At 50.4% G+C, this 19,323-nt stretch overlaps 1 protein-coding gene across 1 annotated transcript in view; it reads left to right on the forward strand.

Moving 5' to 3' along the window:
• The first annotated feature begins 753 nt into the window (after nt 1-753).
• Nucleotides 754-19,323, forward strand: part of MLPH (melanophilin) — a 47,434-nt gene continuing 28,864 nt past the window's right edge. The window contains exons 1-2 of the mRNA XM_010862049.1: nt 754-897; nt 7,704-7,837. Coding sequence (XP_010860351.1) covers nt 7,728-7,837 — 110 coding nt within the window. The 5' untranslated portion in view covers nt 754-897; nt 7,704-7,727. The remainder of the gene's footprint in view (nt 898-7,703; nt 7,838-19,323) is intronic.

Consider the following 19,323-nt stretch of genomic DNA (forward strand, 5'->3'; position numbering starts at 1 on the left):
CTCCGGGAGTTGGTGATGGACAGGGAGGTCTGGCCTGCTGCAGTTCATTGGGTCGCAGAGTCGGACACGACTGAGCGACTGAACTGAGCTCGTGGAGAGAGAAGCGGCGGCAGGCTCGGAGGAGGTTCCCCGGCTGCCCTCCGCTCTCCCCGCTCTCCCCGCCGAGGGCACCCTCCCGTCTATTCCCGCCCGGTCTGCGTGCGGATGCTGACTACGCCGACTTTTCTTGATGGGCGAGGTCTCGGGACCCTTCCCGCGGCGGCGATCCTGGGGCTGAGGCTTCTCGCCCAAAGTCCCCCTTACCCGCCGGCTTTCCCACGCGTTAGTCGGAGGCTTTAGGGAAGGCGCCTTCTTGAGCCTCGGTATCCCTTCTGTGAAGCCGGAGTGAATAGCAGAGTAAACTGCAGAGCTGGGATGGGAATTAAGTCAGAAAGCGTGCGGTCCGAGGGCGCGAAAGGCCCCCAGGTCCCTCCGCGCCGAGGGCTACCGCGGCGGCCGCGTTACCGGCCCGACTACCCAGGTGCTGGCCCGGGCCTGCCTCCCCGCCGCCGCCGCCGCCTTCCTCCGCCAAGCGGCCTGTGGGCGAGGAGCGATGGTCTCTGCCTGGCGCGGGCGCCTCCCGCGCGGGCGCCCGGGTGCCCGCCCCAGTCGCCGCCCGCACCCGGAGGTGCTCGCTGCTCCCGGAGCTGGGCGGGGCGGGCGCTGCCCTCGTGATCCCCGCGGGCGCCCGGACCTCGCCCTCCCGCCGCCCTGCGCCCTGCCCGGCCCGATCGGCCCGCCTGGCCTCAGAGCCCTGAGCCCCGACGCCGCCCGGTCGCCTCGCTCTCCCTGGCAGGACCGGAGCGGGCAACCCCGGAGTCCCGGCGGTCAGGGCCGACACCCCTGGGAACGGAGTCGGTGAGTTCAGGGAGAACCCGGGCGTGGGGCGGGTCCGCAGTGCTGGCTGCAGCCCCGCCGGTGTGAAAACGCCCCCAACAGCCCCCCAGGCCTCGGTCCCTCCTGACTGGTGAGGAGGACGCTCCTAGCCCCCCACCCATCCCCCCTCCCCGAACCCCAAAGCCAGGCTTCACCTGGAAAGCCTAACCGGAGGTCTGGGTCCTCGGGAGCCCATTTTGGGCAAATCGATGGTTTCCATCAGAAGTCCTGTTGGCGATGGCTCTGCAGACAGGGCTGAGCCTGCCTCTCCGAGACTAAGTGGGGGCAGGTCACTCGGGAGGAGGCTGTTTGGGGAGCGACTCCTGCCAGAAAGAGAGCCCTAGGGCGTCCTGGCATGGGAGGAGGTGTCCTGGACTTGGGGCCCCTGAAAGCCCCACTCGTATTGGAATTGTGTTTGCTGACAGGCCCGCAGACCAGCCCACAGGGCCCAGGGGACGGGTCTGCAGGTGAAGGGAGTCAGGTAGTGGCCACTGGCCCCAGGCCCCTGCCCAAGCCAGAAAGTGAGGCACACTTCAGCTGTGGCCCGCCAGGCTCCTCTGTCCATGGGGTGCTCCAGGCAGGAATACTGGAGGGGGTTGCCATGCCCTCCTCCAAGGGACCTTCCCAACCCACCAGGGATCAAACACTTGTCTCTGGCATCTCCTCTTTACACGAGCACCTCCTGGGAAGCCCGAGCCAGCCCTGCCTACAAAGGCCCTCCGGTCTCCCGAGCTCAGACACCTGTGTCCTGCACACCTTAACCACGTGTTGAGAACCCCACTCCATTTTCAGCTGGGCTGGGACCTTTACATTTTTCTGTGTTTGATTTTTTCCGTCTTAGTTCCATATTGCTTTCTGAGAGGCTGGAGTGATTGAGGGGGTGGCGAGGCCCCACTGGCCCACTGGGTGCGAAGGCAGCAATGCCCATCGGCATGAAGCCCAGGGAGACGGTCAGGCTTAAAGACCATGGTGGGGGAGCAGTGACATTGGCACCTGGGTTCAGCCACTCACGTCCATCTTTTACCATCTAGCCCTCTGTTGGCCACTCCACTAGGCCTCAGCAAGACCCAGCTTTCTTGGGCAAAAGCCCCATACCTGGGCCTCCAGGGCCTCATGCCTTAGAATCCAAGCACCAGTCATAGGTCCCTGCGCTCCCCCTACGTCCAAACTCTGGACGAAGTGGTAGGTGCCCCGCAGGAGTGACTGAGGACTGGTCCAGGCACACAGACTAGCAGGCAAGGGACCTTACTGATTAAGGCATTAGCGACTGAAACGTTAAGGCCAGCTCAGGGGGAGGCTTGGGGATTGGTGAAGAGGAGCCAGAGCCCTGCAGGCTACTCGGAAGGGTGGCTTTGGGGCCCTCGGATGGCAGCATGGTGATGGCCTATGGGGGCCCCCGCCCCTGCCATTAGGTCTCTGCAGAAGCAATCTCTGGAGGATGAGGCCCCCTCCCCTGCACCCACCCTATGACCTCTCCCTCTAATTCCGACATCCTGGTGTCACCCAAAGCTAGAGAGAGCTGGAGAAGTCATGGCACAGCTGTAAACGCTGAGACTGCAGAGGAAGGGGACTGGTCCTCAGTCATGGGGACTGGCTGGTGCCTGAACCAGGATTGGAGCCCAGCCCCTGACCCTCAGGGCATCCTTGTCCTGCAGCATCACCTGGGGCTCCATCCTTGCTCTGGAGTCTGTAGCTGAGGATTCGTGCAAGTGTGGAAGGATGTCTGTGTAGAAACAAGGTTTCCAGCAACTCCCCAGGGAGCTGAGAGAGTGGAGAGATGGAGCAAGAGGGAGGCAAGCGGCAGGGCCCGAGCTGCTGGGGTGATTTCAGAGCACCTGCAGGGGCGGGGTGGAAACGTGCTCATGTTGCTGCTGAGGAAGGTTGAGGGGTTGGTTGCGTGTCTGGGAAGCCAGCCCTGCCTGCAGAAGTAACCTCACAGCCCCACTCTGAGGACAGCATTTGGGAAGCAGCCACAAAGGGTTAATGCACAGCCCCCCTGCCCCCAGCTAGCACCTGAGCCTTCCCCCTGAATGTGCCTGTACCTTTATCGGTAAGGGGCACCCACCTGGTTCTGAGTCAGAGCGCATTCTTGCCATTGTTAGTAGGGCGTTGAAGAGGAACTTGGGCTTGCTGGAAAGTTTATCAGCTCAGGCGGTGATGGCCGTGAGGACTCATTCTTGCGTTTGTTCCCAGGCTCAGGGGGCCCCTCCAGCCCAAGTTGTGTGTAGGAAGAACCCCCACCCATATTTCCCCTTAATGGGGTCAAAATATGAACTCAAATCTTTAACAGACACAGATGAGCCACGACTGAAATGCAGTGATCCGGGTTTAGCCTACCCACTTTGTAAAACCAGTTCCACTGTCTCTTTCCAACTCATTAACTTCCATGTAAGGTTCTCTTTCCTCCATTACAACTTACAAATGACTGGGGAGGGCTAACAGTCTCAAAGATTAACAATGTGATTAAATCTGAGCCCTGGACCAGGCACAAATTGAAAGTGTTTTGTTCAGGAAGCTCATGACTAGGTGTTATCTACACCCGAGTGGAACCAGGGGCAGATAGAGCCTGGGGAGTCCGCCCTCCCCAGCACGCACGCCCTGGGAGGTTCCCCGGGCCAGGGCGGGTCAGAAGCCTGTCCGCTCTGTGGGTCGGGATGACCCGTGTTAGCAGGGCACTTAGGCAGACCCAGGTCAGGCTCTGCTCCCACGTTTCCCCCCTGACTGTGGTGGTTGGAGGGATACCTGGTGGAGACCAGGGTCTTGGTGAGCAAAGAGGGGAGTGGTGGGAGAGATGACCATGGCTGAAAGGCTGCCCCCTCCATGAATCCAGGGTCCTTACGCGTGGCCGTACCTGACAGAGCATCTGGCAGACCTTCTACCACATCCCAAGTGCCCCCATCAACATACCAGCCTGACACAAGCCGGAAGGGTGCTAACAGCTCATGGCCCAACTGCCAGTATCTTTCTGTTTATGCCCTTTGGTTGCTGAAATCAAGCATATTCTCCATTCAGTTTAAGGTTATTTTCTAAAGATAGTTTTTAAAAAGCTTTAGCAAACTAAATATCCATAAGCAGAGAAATGGATAAAGAAAATGTGGTACATATATACAATGGAATATTCAGTTCAGTCACTCAGTCATGTCCGACTCTTTGCGACTGCATTATGCCAGGCTTCCCTGTCCATCACCAACTCCTGGAGTTTACTCAAACTCATGTCCATTTTGTCAGTGATACCATCCACCCATCTCATCCTCTGCCATCCCCTTCTCCTCCTGCCTTCAAAATTTCCCAGCATCAGGGTCTTTTCCAAGAAGTCAGTTCTTCCTGTTAGGTGGCCAAAGTATTGGAGTTTCAGCTTTAGCATCTGTCCTTCCACTGAATATTCAGGGTTGATTTCCTTTAGGATGGACTGGTTGGATCCCCTTGCAATCCAAGGGACTCTCAAGGGTCTCTTCCAACACCACAATTCAAAAGCATCAATTCTTCGGTGCTCAGCTTTCTTTATGGTCCAATTCTCACATCCATACATGATCACTGGAAAAACCATAACTTTGACTAGACGGACCTTTGTTAGTTAAGTAATGGAATATTACTCTGCCATTAAAACTGAAATGCCATTTGCAGCAACATGGATGGATCTAGAGATTGTCATGCTGAACAAAGTCTGTCAGAGAAGAAGAAATATGGTATGACATTCCTTATATGTGTAATCTAAAAAGAAATTATACAAATGAATTTACAAAACAGAAGCAGACTCAAAGAGAATGAACTTACCACTGCCCTTGGAAAGATAGGAGGATGGGATGGATAGGGAGTTTGGGTCGGACATGCACATGCTGCTATATTTTAAATGGATAACCAACAAGGACCTACTGTATAGCACAGGGAACTCTGCTCAATGTTATGTGGCAGCCTGGATGGGAGGGGAGTTTGGGGGAGAAGGGATACATGTGTATGTATGGCTGAGTCTCGGCAGTTCACGTGAAACTATCACACTGTTGGTTAATTGGCTGCACCCTAATGAAAAATTAAAAGTTAAAAAAAAAAAACTAGCTAGAACCAAATGGGTCCAAGATGGAAAAAAAAAAGCTTTAAAACTACCACCTCCGCCCACCCCCCATCACCACCACCACCACCAAAGTAAACTAACAAAAATAATTAAAACCTTTAAGCCTCCGCACTTCATCAATTCGCTGAATGGGAAGGTTGGTCACTGTAATAAAGCCCCGTGTCAGGGACCACAGGCTGCTGACCCCTGGCTGTCCTGGGAACCTGCTTCCCTGGGAGGCATCACCTCCCGGCTGCATGGCATAGGGTCCGATGGATGGGGTGGGTCTGAAGTTTCCAATCACTCTCCTCCCCTCCTCTCCCAGCACCGCCTGCTCACCCAGAAGTTGGGCCAGAGCTAAAAACAGGCACCAGAGTAAAAGTTTTCAGATTATGTCTACCCCATGAAGTACCGACAGTCTGCTCTTGGGTTAGCTATGTGGGATGCTTGTTCTTCAAACTCTGTGTCACCTCATTCCTGGCTTCACTAAACAGCATCATGAACACACATCCGTTTCCCTGGTGGCTTAGACCGTGAAGAATCTGCCTGCAGTGTTTGAGACCTGAGTTTGATCCCTGGGTCGGGAAGATCCCCTGGAGAGGGGAATAACTACACACTCCGGTATTCTTGCCTGGAGAATCCCATGGACATAGGCGGGCTACAGTCCATGGGGTGTAGGGGGTGGGGGGTGGTCACAAGCTGTCGGACACGACTGAGAGACGAACACTTTCACTTAACAACTCAGGGTCAACCCTGGCACCTCCGAGTTGGTGCTAAGTCATGATGCCCTGGTTCCCCTGAAGCACTGTGCCCTGGCCATCTCTGTTCACGTCTCAGCAGCTTCTGCCGGGCCTCACTCCAGGCAGCGGGCAGCCAGCCTGGGTGTCTTCCCCACCCCGTCCCTGGCAGGCACCCTGCTCTCTGGAGGTGACTCCCTGGTCCAGTATCGCCAGTCCCTAGGCTGCGATCGACTTTGCTGTCTGCACAGGGAAGCCAGGTGCCATCCTCGTTAGAAAGAAGCATCAAACAGAAGAGACAGGCTTGAGAGGGGCACGGGGTGCGTCCTCTGGGTGCGAAGCCTCCAGGCAGGCGTTCTGACCCCTAGTGGGTCCTTCATCCATGGGTCATCAGTCACTGACCCACTCTAAGACAGTTAAGCTTGCATGGCAAGGAAAATATACTGGTTTCTTTTTGTTTTGTTTTTCTCCCTCACACCTCACAACTTAAGTTTCTTGAAATGAAGCCTGAAATTGTGACTTTTCCTTTAGGAGAGGAGACAGAATGCTGACTACTCAGCTGATAGTCACAGCTTTCATCTGCTCTGAAAATAGAATTTCAAATGAATGTTCTTCTTATGATAGAATTTTCTCAATGACAGTAAAAAGCAAAGATGAATAAACCCCAGGCATCCATCAAATGACTTTTTGTTCCATTTTTTAAAGACAAACAGAAGCTATGTGCTCTGGGGAAGCATCAAGAGTCAGTTTGGGTTTAATGTTTTTCATGTCCAAAAATCTCAGTTCAAGTGTAAAGAAAATCATTTGAATGATTCTGACCCATCAGGGCATCCTATTAATACAACATTCATAGCGCAGTGCTTGAGTTTGGAAATATTGAGAGGGTCAGTGAAAAAAAAAATTAGATGTTATTTTTCACCTATTTTAAGGCATAGTTTGACAGCCACCGGATCTCTGTGGCCACTTTCATTTCAAGTGGTATCTGAGTGTTACTCAGAAAATGACACTCTTCATAATTAACCTCTTGTAGAGCAAACTTGCTTTCTAGCACAGAGCAAGTGTTGCTTGCATTTGCACAGAGATCACTTTCAGGAGGTCAGCGTCAGTGAATGGAGATGCTGCTCAAAATTCAGAAGCAGATTTGCGTCTTTGGTTGGTGTTTGAGGCTTCCCAGTGAGACCAGACAGACTGGGTCCCTTCTCTGATATTCCTGAAAAGCGGGTTTCGGTCCTTCATGAAGACTCGCTGAAGTCACACAGAGATTCTTGAGCTCTCAGTTCCCACCAGGATCCCATCACCCAAACAGAATCTGCCCCCCAGCCCCCTCCTGCCAGAACAGAGCTGGACTGAGTGCAGCAATCGTGGTCTCTGGCCAAGGGTCAGCTGTCCACCTGCCACAGACCAGAGAGGTGGGGGCACCAAAATGTGTCCCCGAGTGCCAGGGGGAGGTCACGGTCATCACGATATATGAAATGATGCTCCACCAGCTGTTAGGAGGTGTGAAGACACGCTCAAGGGGTGGGCGTGCTGGTGGGGGGCGGTGGAGACAGGTGGAGGACCCCTCGAGGACCTTGTCAGACGCAGATTCTGAATCAGGAGGGCCCGGGCCTGGGAGTCTGCATTTCTCACAGGCTCCGGGAGATGCTGCTGGTCCACGGAGCACACCCTGAGTAGAGAGAAAGGTGGTTCTGCTTCTGCTTCTCTTGGTTTGTGACAGCTGGGTTTTCCTTCCTTTGTCCTCTTGGTGTGAATTGAGATCTTCAGTGTCCAGAAAGGGCAGTGTCATCTGAATTCTGACTCTGAGCTGTGGGGACTCTACACGTGGGTTCCCTTATTTTGACTGTGTGTGTTTCCAGACACATGTTTGCCTGTTTTCAAAAACGACCTAACCCAGGTTCCAGCTCCTGGGAAATTGGTGTTTTCTGCATTGTCTCTTCCTTTGTGACTCGCCCAGCACCCGCACAGGCTTCCTGGGCTGACTGCTGGGCCCTGTGTTACTCCAGGTGTGACCTTGACGAGCAGCAGAGATGGGGAAGACACTGGATCTTTCCAAGCTCACGGATGAAGAGGCCAAGCATGTCTGGGAGGTGGTTCAACGGGACTTCAACCTTCGGAGGAAAGAAGAGGAAAGACTAGAGTGAGTGTGTGGCGGGGCCCTCGCAGCTGGGACCCGTGCAGCTGGGACCTGTGCAGCTGGGGCCCTTGCAGCTGGGACCCTCACACCTGGGACCCATGCAGCTGGGGCCCGTGCAGCTGGCCCTAGCATCTCTGGAGGGGATCCCTGGGGGCCTCTGGGCAGGCAGACAGCAGTAACTCGGTGGAGGACACTGGATGAAAGTCACGTGCTTTCTGGCCTCAGTTCCCCCTTAATTAAAACCAGGAGCTCTGACTTCCCTCCTGATGGTCAGACGTTCCCTGAATAGTTTTATTTCAACTTGATCCAGCGCCAGGGTGACATTCTCTGCTAATGCTAAGACCACGGCCTTGCATGAGTAAAGGTGATGAAGAGGGAAAGTCTTGACGCTGATCTGCAACACCCAGAAGCCAGGATCAAGGGCTTTCAGGACAAAGGCGGGCTTTTACGTCTTCCCAGCAGAACTGGGGGCACTCCATCCTCACTGTGGAGGCCCAGCACCATCTTGCAGGTCTCTCCCGTGGGCTGAACTAAAGCCCCCTTGGTGTTAAATGTTCTTCCTCTGCTTTGCTTCTTCCTCCACCAAACCTCCAAGGCTTAGCTGTCTCCTGGGCTCCCTTGTTGCCTTGGGGTATTTTGTGGGTTGCAGGCCTATTGCAAAGGAGAAGTTAAGTGAAGACTCAAGGCAGGTGGGAAGTGGCCAAGGGAAAGGCCTGAAAGGCTCCTGGCGGTGGAGGGCAGAGAGGAGGTCAGAGCTGGGGTGGGGGCCGAGGGTCCAGCGGGGATGTGGACTGGCTGTTCTCTGCGTGGCCGCAGGCCTTTAGGCAAGGGAGTAACAAGACCCAGATTCTGCTCTGCAGCCGGCGGGCTACTGAGAAGCGGTCAGATGAGCTGTCAAGGGGGAGCCAGCAAGTTTGCCGAAGGGCTGGCTGTGGGGTCTTGATTTTAGGGGCAGCATTGAGGTCACGGATGACTCCAGAGTCAGGGCCTGAGTAACTGTGGCTGTGGAGGGGTCCTCACCTCACCCGGGAAAGCTGAGGACGGAACAGGTATGGAGGGAACCAGGACACAGATCTGTGGACACTGGGTGGCCCATTAGATGTGAGGTGGACAGGGCGGCCCCCCACATACCAGACGGGAGCCCAGCAAGACAGGACTGTGGGAGTGTCCGCCTGCAGAGGCCATGGCTACTGTAATCCAGCCAAACCCCGTGGCCTAAAGCAAGCACACAACTCTCTTCCGGGCCTGGAGCTTAGGAGTCAAGGTGTTGACAAGCTGTCCAGTGAAACAAGTTCAGTGGAGCCCAGCACCCCTTGGTGATGGTGGGGAAGGGTCTGGGGCAGCACCAGGAGGCTTCTTGCTGCCTCTCTGCACAGCCCCCCTCCCCTCTGCTCTGTCCTGGGCTGCAGGTCACCCCCAGGGTTTTCATTACGAAGCAGCTTTCACCCCACTGGTGTCTGGAGCCCTGACTCCCATCAGTTGCCACAACCCCAGGACCAGGGCCCAGAGCCAGCCTCGGGCGTCGTCCCGGTCCTGACTGGGGCAGGCGCCCGCCTTGCCTCGTGTCTCCTGTCTTTGCCTCAACCTGGAAGCTGCGCCTGGGACCACGGCCACAGGCTGTTAGTGACAGAGCCCGCCTGGTCCTTCCTGTCTGGGGATCACAGCCCCCCAGGAAGCCCAGCTCTTGTCACTCTTATTTTTAATGGCAGCTCAGACCCTCCCATTCCATGCCTTTATAGAAGCACAGATCGATCGGAGGGCGGGGGATCCCAGTTCTCCAGGGAGACCTTTGAGGGTGTCAGCCCCTCCCTCTGTCCAGGCAGAACCCAGGTAGTTTTGCAGAAATTCCTGTTTCCTGCCTATAGGGAGCACCACACCCTGCTGACCCCCATCACCCTATTTTCCATATTTCTTGTAGCCATTTCAGGTTGCAAAGGGGAGACACAACCTGGTAGCCTCCAGTTATTGCTAGAAAGGAAGTCTCCAAAGGATCCCGCTGGTGACACCCCTCTCCTGGGGGGGCCCGTGGATCAGGTCAGGTCCCTGGTCAGTCGTTTAAGGTCAGGGTGACGTCCTTGTTCAGAAGGCCCCGAAGCCTCCTTCTCAGAATTTAGCGTCTTCTCGGCCAGACATGTGACAATCAGGGGTGAGCTTGTTAAATACAACAGCGCAGGACGTGGTCCCTGGAAGTGTCCGCATGCGGAGAGGTGGTGGTTGGGAGAATCCACGCCAGAGCCAAGGCGAGGATGCTGGCGCCCCGGGAGTGCTCCTCCGTTAGCTCCTCCTGTGCGCACCGGCCCGCTGGTGATGCACTTGGAAAGATAAGCCGCGGGGCTGAGTGAAGGGCATTCGTGGAAACACCGATGCGCTTGTCTCTTGCTCGGTGTCGTTGGTTATCCATGCAGCAAGAGGTGAAGCCACCTCTGCCTGTGACAAGCCTTTTACCCAGTGTCCCCCTGACCCCCGGGGAGCAGGACCCAGGCATATGGTCATGCGGCTCCGTGAGGCCAGAACCCACGGGTTCACGTTCCACTCAGGTGGGGCTGAGACTCAGGAAGGGCACAGCCCAGAATAAGGACCTTTCGGCGTGTGGACACTGACGCTGGTCCTGTAGAGTGAGTGCATTGGCTAAAATACCAGCAGTCTGTTACGAAACTGAAGACATTTAAAAAATCATAAACCTCCTTCTTCCTGGCCTTATCTCAATGTTAATCTCCGCATTTAACCAATTTCCATGTTAACCATCCATTTCCTGCAACCACAATATCCCAGTCTCTGTAGCACACTGGGGTTTCTGCATGGTCCCTTGGGGTCCTCATGGTACTCCCAGTTCCTGGGTCTCTAATCTCTGAATCAACAACGGCCTGAATGCAGGCACTGGCCCTCAGCTGAGCACTGAGCGGGGCCTGTAACAAACTGAGCGGCTCAGGGGTTGTTTAGATGAGCAGGGTTTTTTTAAATTGTTATTGAAATATAGTTGATTTACAAGGCTGTGTTAGTTTCAAATGTACAGCAATCAGATGATTTTCTGATGTCTTTGACACACTCCAAAAGAGAGGCCAAATGGATGGGCCAGCTCAAAACCTTACCAAGGTCATTGAGAGAACAAAGTCAATAGGGGGGTAAAAACTGTGAAACCAAGAACCAAACATATTCATTACTCGGAAAGAACTTTCCCATCACATCAGATGGACACAGTGTGTGTGCTCAACGTCGGTTCACCAGCAGCAAGGTCAATTTAGTGAGAGACGATGCACCAAATATACCCATTAGGAAACAATCAAACAAAAATGCGTTTCATTTCATATTTACAAAGTGAACAGAAGTGCGTGTTAGATGGGTTGCTGTTCCGTTTTTCTCCCCACGTGGGAGCATCCCCCTGTAAAGGATACTGGGGCAGGGCCTGGGCGAAGTTTCCAGCACCCTCTCCCACGTGGCAGGACCAGCACTTTGACTTCTCCTGCCAAAGTGAGTGACCAGTGAGCTGGCCCAGGCCCTGACCCTAATGCCTAATGCCCGGTAGACCATCCCCACAACATGAAAGCCTCTGACCCCTCGGCCAGGCCTTACCTCCTGCCGTTTGTGGGGGACACTTGCGGCCCCGTGGGGAAGACGGATGCCAGCCGGTGTTGAAGGGCACAGGCTGGAGCATCTTGGTCTGTGTTCGCTGCGAGCCTCCTAACGAGATGTCCCGCATAGAACACATTTGTTCCAGGGACCACCAGGCCTGCTGGTAGACCTCTCAGACAGCTCCCCTCCAAACTGACCAGGAGGATGTCCCTGGGAGGCTAGCTCCTGAGTGACAGAGGCCTTGTGGAGCTTCCAAACAGCTTTCCCTGCAGACTATTTTGGGAATTTAAGGAGGAAGGGGGAGGCCATATAGCCTCTGATTTAGCCCCAGGCAGATATAATGTCTCCCTGAAGTTGACTTGTGCAACCGGAGACTGGGGAGTGGGATATTTACTGGGCGGAGTGTGATGTTATTCTTGGCTTCCCCTCAGAACACAGGGCTGCACTCCAGAGGACCCCAAACCCCAAAATGCACAGAAACCTTTAGGCAGCTCATCAAGCCTTCACTCCCCTCCAAGACCCCGGGCCTTGGAATGAGCTCGCCTGCTTCCTCACAGAAGGCGCGAGGCTGCCAGGCACCACCTCCCCGACCCCTGCACTTACTATATTCAATCCACCCTGTCTTCCCTCTCCGGGTCCTCGCCGGCACTCTGGACCTTTCCTCTGCTCCCCGCTCCCGGAGCTGCCTCAGCTACTCCCTTTCTGTCCTCTGGCTTCTGCTTGGACTGTCAGTAGGGTCTAGCACCACATTGAAACAAACAAAGCAAAACCAAGAACAAACAAAAAACACGGAAAGCCTTTCCTTTGGCCCCAGCGCCCTGCTAAATGCTGGCATGTCTTGCTCCCTTCATTTCAGATGATCCAAGTGCTGCACATCCTTCCATCTGCCTCACGGCCCACTGGTCTGTCTTGGCAGCTACGCCTCGGGGCCCAGTCGAAGCCCCTTCTCAGCCCCTAGTCTTCCCTGACCTTGGACTCTGCCCTCCTCACCGATCCCGTGTCTGTAACTGGTGTTTCTTTTCCCACACCTTCCTGGCTTTTCTCTGTGGTTACTCTGAAGGCCCCTCTTCCTTCTTCTGGCACATTAAAGGGACAAGGTACCTAAGACATGTCTTCTCAAAGTCCATGAAAGCATCTGGACCCCTTCAGATCTTTAATCTTTCACGTACCCAAAGGACAAAGAATTCCTACGCTGTTTAAACCGCTTCAGACCAGGAAAAAAAAGTTCATTAGGCTCACTCTGATAGCCTATATTAACAAAGATAAAGGAGGAAAAATAGAGCTCAGTTAAATCACCATTTTAATATGCCTAAGGCTGTCATGGAGGCCACTAGCCACGTGTGTCTATTTAAATTAATTGAACGCAACTTAAAAATCAGTTCTTCTGTCTCATCAGTCAGATGTCAAGTTTTCAGTAGCCACACACATGGATAGTGGCTGTCACACTGGACCAGCAAATATAGAACGTTTCAATCATCACTGAAATTGTATCGGACGTCACAGGCTAAGGAGACAAAACTTATGCTTATCTCAGTACTGTGGAAGAGTGTTTGGTAGCACACTATTTTTGATGATTTTTTAAGTAATAAAATTGAAATTAAAGGATACTTTTTTAACATGACGAAAAAATGCTTCAAACAATAGCCATCATGATACATTAATGTTAGAAACAAGAAAAGAATTTCTTTCATTGCCACTTATCATGACCAATTTAGAATGTTTTATTAGTGCTGCTGCTGCTAAGTCGCTTTAGTCGTGTCCAACTCTGTGTGACCCCATAGACGGCAGCCCACCAGGCTCCCCCATCCCTGGGATTCTCCAGGCAAGAACACTGGAGTAGGTTGCCATTTCCTTCTCCAATGCATGAAAGTGAAAAGTGAAAGTGAGGTCACTCAGTCGTGTCTGACTCTAGTGACCCCATGGACTGCAGCCTACCAGGCTCCTCCGTCCATGGGATTTTCCAGGCGAGAGTACTAGAGTGGGGTGCCATCGCCTTCTCTGTCTATTAGTGCTAGCCAATGCAATTAGAGAAAGTAACAAAATACATAGTTACCAATGGACAGGGAAAGCCAAAACTATTACCTGCAGAAGATAAAAACTAAGATAGTTACCTACAAAATTAAAAAAAAGAGAAAGAATTTAGTAGTCTAGCTATATAAGATACAAGAATATAAAATAAAATCCGTGTCCCCTTTGTAGACATCAGAGGTAACCAATCAGAATGTACATAGAAAAATCCTATTTATAAAAAGAAAATATGAAGTACCTAAGGAGGAAGGGGAAGGTGAGGTGAATTGGGAGAGTAGCTTTGACATAAATACACTCCCATGTATAAAATAGCTAGCTAGTGGGATCCTGCTGAATAGCACAGGCAGTTCAATTCGATGTTCTGTGATAACCTAGATGGGGGAGTGGGCGGGACGTCCAAGAGGGAGGCTCTATATGTAGACATACGGCTGACTCACTTCATTGTACAGCAGAAACCAACAGAACACTGTAAAGAAATTATACTCCAATAAAAAAAGAAATATGTAATAGCCACATAAAGAATAGTATAAAGCATCACTAAACAACATACCAAAACTGTCAATTGTAACATATGGTATCCCATCCTCTGTATGGGAAGAATGCTGCAATGATGTTGGCTCTTGAGGAATTAGTGTCAAATTCCTAAGGCATTTGGGGAATATGAAAAAAACATTATAGCAAATGAAGACGTAAGACACAGCAATTTAAATAAGACTAATAAGCAGGGCCTTATTCCAGGAGATAACAAAAAGTATTTGATGCTACATTAATTAGCATAACATGGGCCTTTCACAGATGTAAGTAATCAGTGAACCAGCCTGTACGTTCTAAAATGCGACCAAGTGTGTGTAACAGTTTCCAGTACAGTGGCAGCATTTCATATCAGTGAGGAAGGGAAGGATTAATTAAAGCGGAGTGTCGGGACAGTTGACCGTGAGTACAAGACTTGGGGAGGGAGTGTGACCTAAGTTCAATTTCTAATTGATATATTAAAAATGTAAAGCATGAAACTATGAAAATTACTGGAAGAAAATATAGATGAACATGTACCTAATCTTGAGGTGGGAAACCTACCTGTGACAAGACAGGTGGAAATCACAGCATATCGATAAGTATTGACTAAACATGTACATCTGAATTTTAAAAGACAGTGTTTAATGTTTAAAAATTAGAAGAAAATTTTAACAGAAATGGCAATGAGTTACATCTTTGACCTATAAAGAAAGTCTTAAAATTAGAATGATAAAGAAGTCTCCAAATTAGAAAAACACAGAAACCCCCATGTTCAAAAAAGAAAGGGGTAAATGAGAATGCATGGGTGACTCATGTCGCTGGGTGAGGACCCGAATTTTCCTACATAGAACACTGTTTTCAAGGGCACAGCCCACAAGTCAAATATTAGGCTGTGAACCATCCCCAGAAAGGCAAACAGGTGGTGATGTGGATTTGTAATCTTTGCAAACAAACCCAAATGCCTGAGATTATCCGTGAAAGAGCTTCTGGTGTGAGGCATGGCTTGCAAACCATGACTTGCTCTAAAAATAAATCAATAATAAGGAATTTGAAGTCGCCCTTTGCTGGGCCACTTAGCACCACTGACAGACAACTCCAGGGTTGGAAACACAGAAGCTGAACCAGGAAGTCAGCTGCCAGCAAAGCCTGGAGATTAACTTTGGTCTGAGATCACTTACGAGATTTCGGTGAGGCTCCCTCTCAGCGGTCTGTTGTTCACACATCACTATATAATTCCTCTTTATCCTTTTTTTCATCATTTGCTCACTCTGTTCAGAAGACTTCGAAGAACTTTGCTGTTGTTGTTCAGTCCCCAAGTCGTGTCCGACTCTTTGCAAGCTTATGGACTGCAGCACTCCAGGCTCCTCTGGCCTCCACACCTCCCGGAGCTTGCTCAAACTCATGTGCATCAAGTCGGTGATGCTATCTAACCATCTCATCGTCTGCTGCCCCTTCTCCTCCTGCCTTCAATCTTTTTCAGCATCAAGGTCCTTTCCAATGAGTCAACTCTTCGCACTGGGTGGCCAAAGTGCTGGAGCTTCAGCTTCAGCATCAATCCTTCAGTGAATATTCAGGGTAGATTTCCTTTAGGATTAACTGGTGTAATCTCCTTGCTGTCCAAGGGCCTCTCAAGAGTCTTTAGCACCGCAGTTTGAAAGCATCAGCTCTTCAGGGCTCAACCTTCTTTATGGTCCAACTCTCACATCCATACATGACTGCTGGAAAAACCACTGAACTTCAGCAAGTTTCCGTTTCCCTCATTAAAATTCCTGATACTTATTCGTATAGTCAGGACCTTAGATCATGTACTTTCTTTTGATCCTTACTACTTGATGCTTGTCCTCTTTCAGCAATTCTCTCTGACACTTATATTTCATCTGGTTGACATACTTTTAATACTATTGTCCCTCAGTTCTGTGCCCCATTGGTTCTTTCGCACTCATTCTTAAGGGTCATACTAGAGATTCGATTTTCAGTCCTCTGGAGCACATCTTCAAGTTGTTTTCTCAGGAAGGACGGGGGTAGGAAGTTCATACTTGAAATCTCTCAGTTGGGAGTAAGATCTCTGCTCACACACTTTCCCCTCTGAATCCTGGCAGAATAACAAACCCCAAAACATGCCCATTTCCTAATCCCCCAATCTATGAGTATGTTGGGCTATGTGGCAAAGGGGAATAAAAACTGCAGATGCAATAAAACCTGCTAGTCAGGGGCCTGGATGCAGGGGCACAATCGGGCTAACCAGGTAGGTCAGTGTGATCACAAGGAGCCTGATAAATAAACGAAGGGGGAGACAGGACAACGTGTAAGTGTCATTTATTGTGAGAAGGACTCAACCCACCACTGCTGACTCTGAAGATGGAAGAAGAGCCGTGAGCCAGGGAATGCAGGTGCCTTCTAGAAGCTGGAAAAAATTAAGGGACCAGACCTTCCCCCAGAGCCTCCAGGAAGGATCACACTCCTGCCAACACCTTGATTTTAGGTGCCATCTAGAACTTTCATAGCTAGAGAGGAGAAGTCAATGCCTGGCTTCAAAGTGCCAAAGGTCAGGTTGACCCTCTTTTAGGGGCTAATGCAGCCGATGACTTTAAGTTGAAGCCAGTGCTCGTTTACCATTGTGAAAATCCCAAGGCCCTGAAGAGCTGCCAGATCCACTGTGCCTGTGCTCTGTAAACAGAGCAACAGAGCCTGGATGAACAGCTCATCTGTGTACAATATGGTTCACTGGATATTTTAAGCTCACTGATGAGACCCACTGCTCAGAAAAAGATTCCTTTCAAAATATTACTACTCAGTGACAATGGGAAACATCCCCCAAGAGCTCTTATGGAGATGAACAGTGATATTAATAGAGTTTTCATACTTTATAACACACGTCCACACTGCAGCCCATGGTTCAAGGAGGAATGTTGACTTTCAAGTCTTATTCTTTAAGAAATCTCTTTCAGGAGGCTATAGCTGCCGTAGGTAGTGATTCCTCGGATAGATCTGGGGAAAATAAATGGAAAACCTTTTGGAAGAGACTTGTCATTCTGGATGCTTTGAAGAACACCCGTGATTCATGGGAAGAGGTCAAAGTACCAACATTAGCAGGAGTGTGGAAGAAGTTGATTCCAGCCCTCACAGGTGGCTTTAAGGAGTTCAAGACTTCAATGAAGGAAATCACTGCAGATGTGATGGAAGTATCAAGAGAACTAGAATGAGAGGTGGAGCCTAAGATGTGAGGGAATTGATGCAATCTCATGGTCCAACTTAAACAGATGAGGAGTTGCTTCTTACGAATGAGCAAGGAAAGTGGTTTCTTGAGATGTGTCTATCCTGGTGAAGATGGTGTGAAGGTTATTGAAATGACAAAAAAAAAGCATTTAGAATATTCATAAACTTGATTGGCAAAGCAAAAACAGAATTTGAGAGAATTAACTCCAATTTTGAAAGAAGTTCTACTGTGGGTAAATTGCTGTCAAATAGCATTGCATGCTACAAAAAATCTGTTCGTGAAAGGAAGAGTCCATCCACACAGCAGACTTCATTGTCTTATTTTAAGAAGTTGCCACAGCCACCCCAGCCTTCAGCAACTACTTCCCTGATCAGTCAGCAGCCATCAGCACAGAGCTGTCCCCCCACCATCAAACAGAACATGACTCAGAAGATGGTTAACAATTTATAATGCTTAAGTACTTTAAAGTATGTGCATTGTTTTTTCAAACATAATGCTGTTGTGTACCTACTAGACCTCAGTATAGTGCAAACATAACTTTTATTTGCACTGGGAAACCAAGAAATTCCTGTGACTCACTTTATTGCAATACTCGCTTTATTGTGGTGGTCTGGTGCAAACCCACAGTGACTCCGAGGTGTGCCTGAATTACCTGCCAGGTGTTTGCCCTTCTCTGCCCTGGCCATCGTCTTCTCTCCGCACTCCTGTCTCTTCAGCCCTTTCCTCTGCATTCAGGAAAGTAAATGTGTGGCTTCAAAATAAGTGGTTCTCAAGCATTTTGCCCTGAGGGACCTGATAGATTCTTAAATTTTTGAAAACTCCAAAGAGGTTTTGCTTACCTGGGTTATATCTGTGTATACTTACTCATCCAAAATTGAAACTGGGCATTTAAAAAGTAGTTGTTCATTTATTTAAAGTACAGTAGCCCCCTTATAACATAATAAAAATGTTATGAAAGATAAATTTTTCCAAAACAAAAACATAAATGAAGACAATGGCATTTTTCTGTGTTTTTTGAAAACCCCTTCCATGTCTGGCTTGATTGGAGATGACTGAATTCTGATATTTCCTCTGCACTCAGGCTGTTGTAATGTGTTGTTGAAGAAAATTGGACTTCATACAGATGTAGTAGGAAAAAGAAGGAGGAGCCTTTCCAGATGATTATGGGTGTTATGTTCTGACAATACATGAAAACCCTGTGACTGGTAGTTTCTTAAAGTTGTAATGTGGAATCTGAAGCCATGTCAATGAACTTCCCCGTTACATTAAAATCCACTGGTCCGTGTTGCACATGGAATGGTTCTTCTATCCACATGTGCTTTGCTGACACCTGTGCAGACTTTCCCGATGTCAGTACATTTCATTATACATAACCAAAGCAATCACATTTATCATTATCGCTGTGATCTCATCGGAAACCTCTCTGCGACAGAAAAGTCTGAAGCTCAGGGCAGCAGAGACATAAAAGGTTTCCAAAAGGCTTCTCTGAGCTTGAAAGCCTGGATTTTGTCACCAGCAACTAATAGCATCACTTGACGCACTCTTTAATTAATTAGTTAGTTTATTTTTGGCTGCGCTGGGTCTTTGTTGCTGCATGCAGGCTTTTCCCAGGTGCAGTGAGCAGCGGCTACTCTTCATTGCTGTATGAGGGCCTCTCATTGTGATGGCTTCTCTTGTTGCAGAACTCTAGGGCCAGTCCATCCTAAAGGAAATCATCCGTGAATATTCATGGGAAGGACTGATGTTGAAGCTGAAGCTCCAACAATACTTTGGCCACCTGATGCGAAGACCCGACTCATTGGAAAAGACTCTGATGTTGGGGCACATGGAGGGCATGAGCAGAAGGGGGTGACAGAGGATGAGATGGTTGGATGGCATCAGCGACTCAATGGACATGAGTTTGAGCAAGCTCTGGAAAATGGTGAAGGGCAGGGAAGCCTGACATGCTGCAGCCCATCGGGTTGCAAAGAGTCAGACACGACTGAGTGACTGAACAGGGCAGGCGGGCTTCCATATGGCCTGGCAGCATCTGGGATCGTCACAGGCCCAGGAAGAACCCGTGTCCCCTGTTGGCAGGCGGATTCCTAACCCCTGGACACCACGGAAGTCCCACTTGGCATGCTGTCAATCAAAGACACACTTCATAAGACACGCTTTGCTT

The sequence above is a fragment of the Bison bison genome, unplaced genomic scaffold, assembly GCF_000754665.1.
Source record: "Bison bison bison isolate TAMUID 2011002044 unplaced genomic scaffold, Bison_UMD1.0 scf7180017864475, whole genome shotgun sequence".
NCBI classification, from domain to species: Eukaryota; Metazoa; Chordata; class Mammalia; order Artiodactyla; family Bovidae; genus Bison; species Bison bison.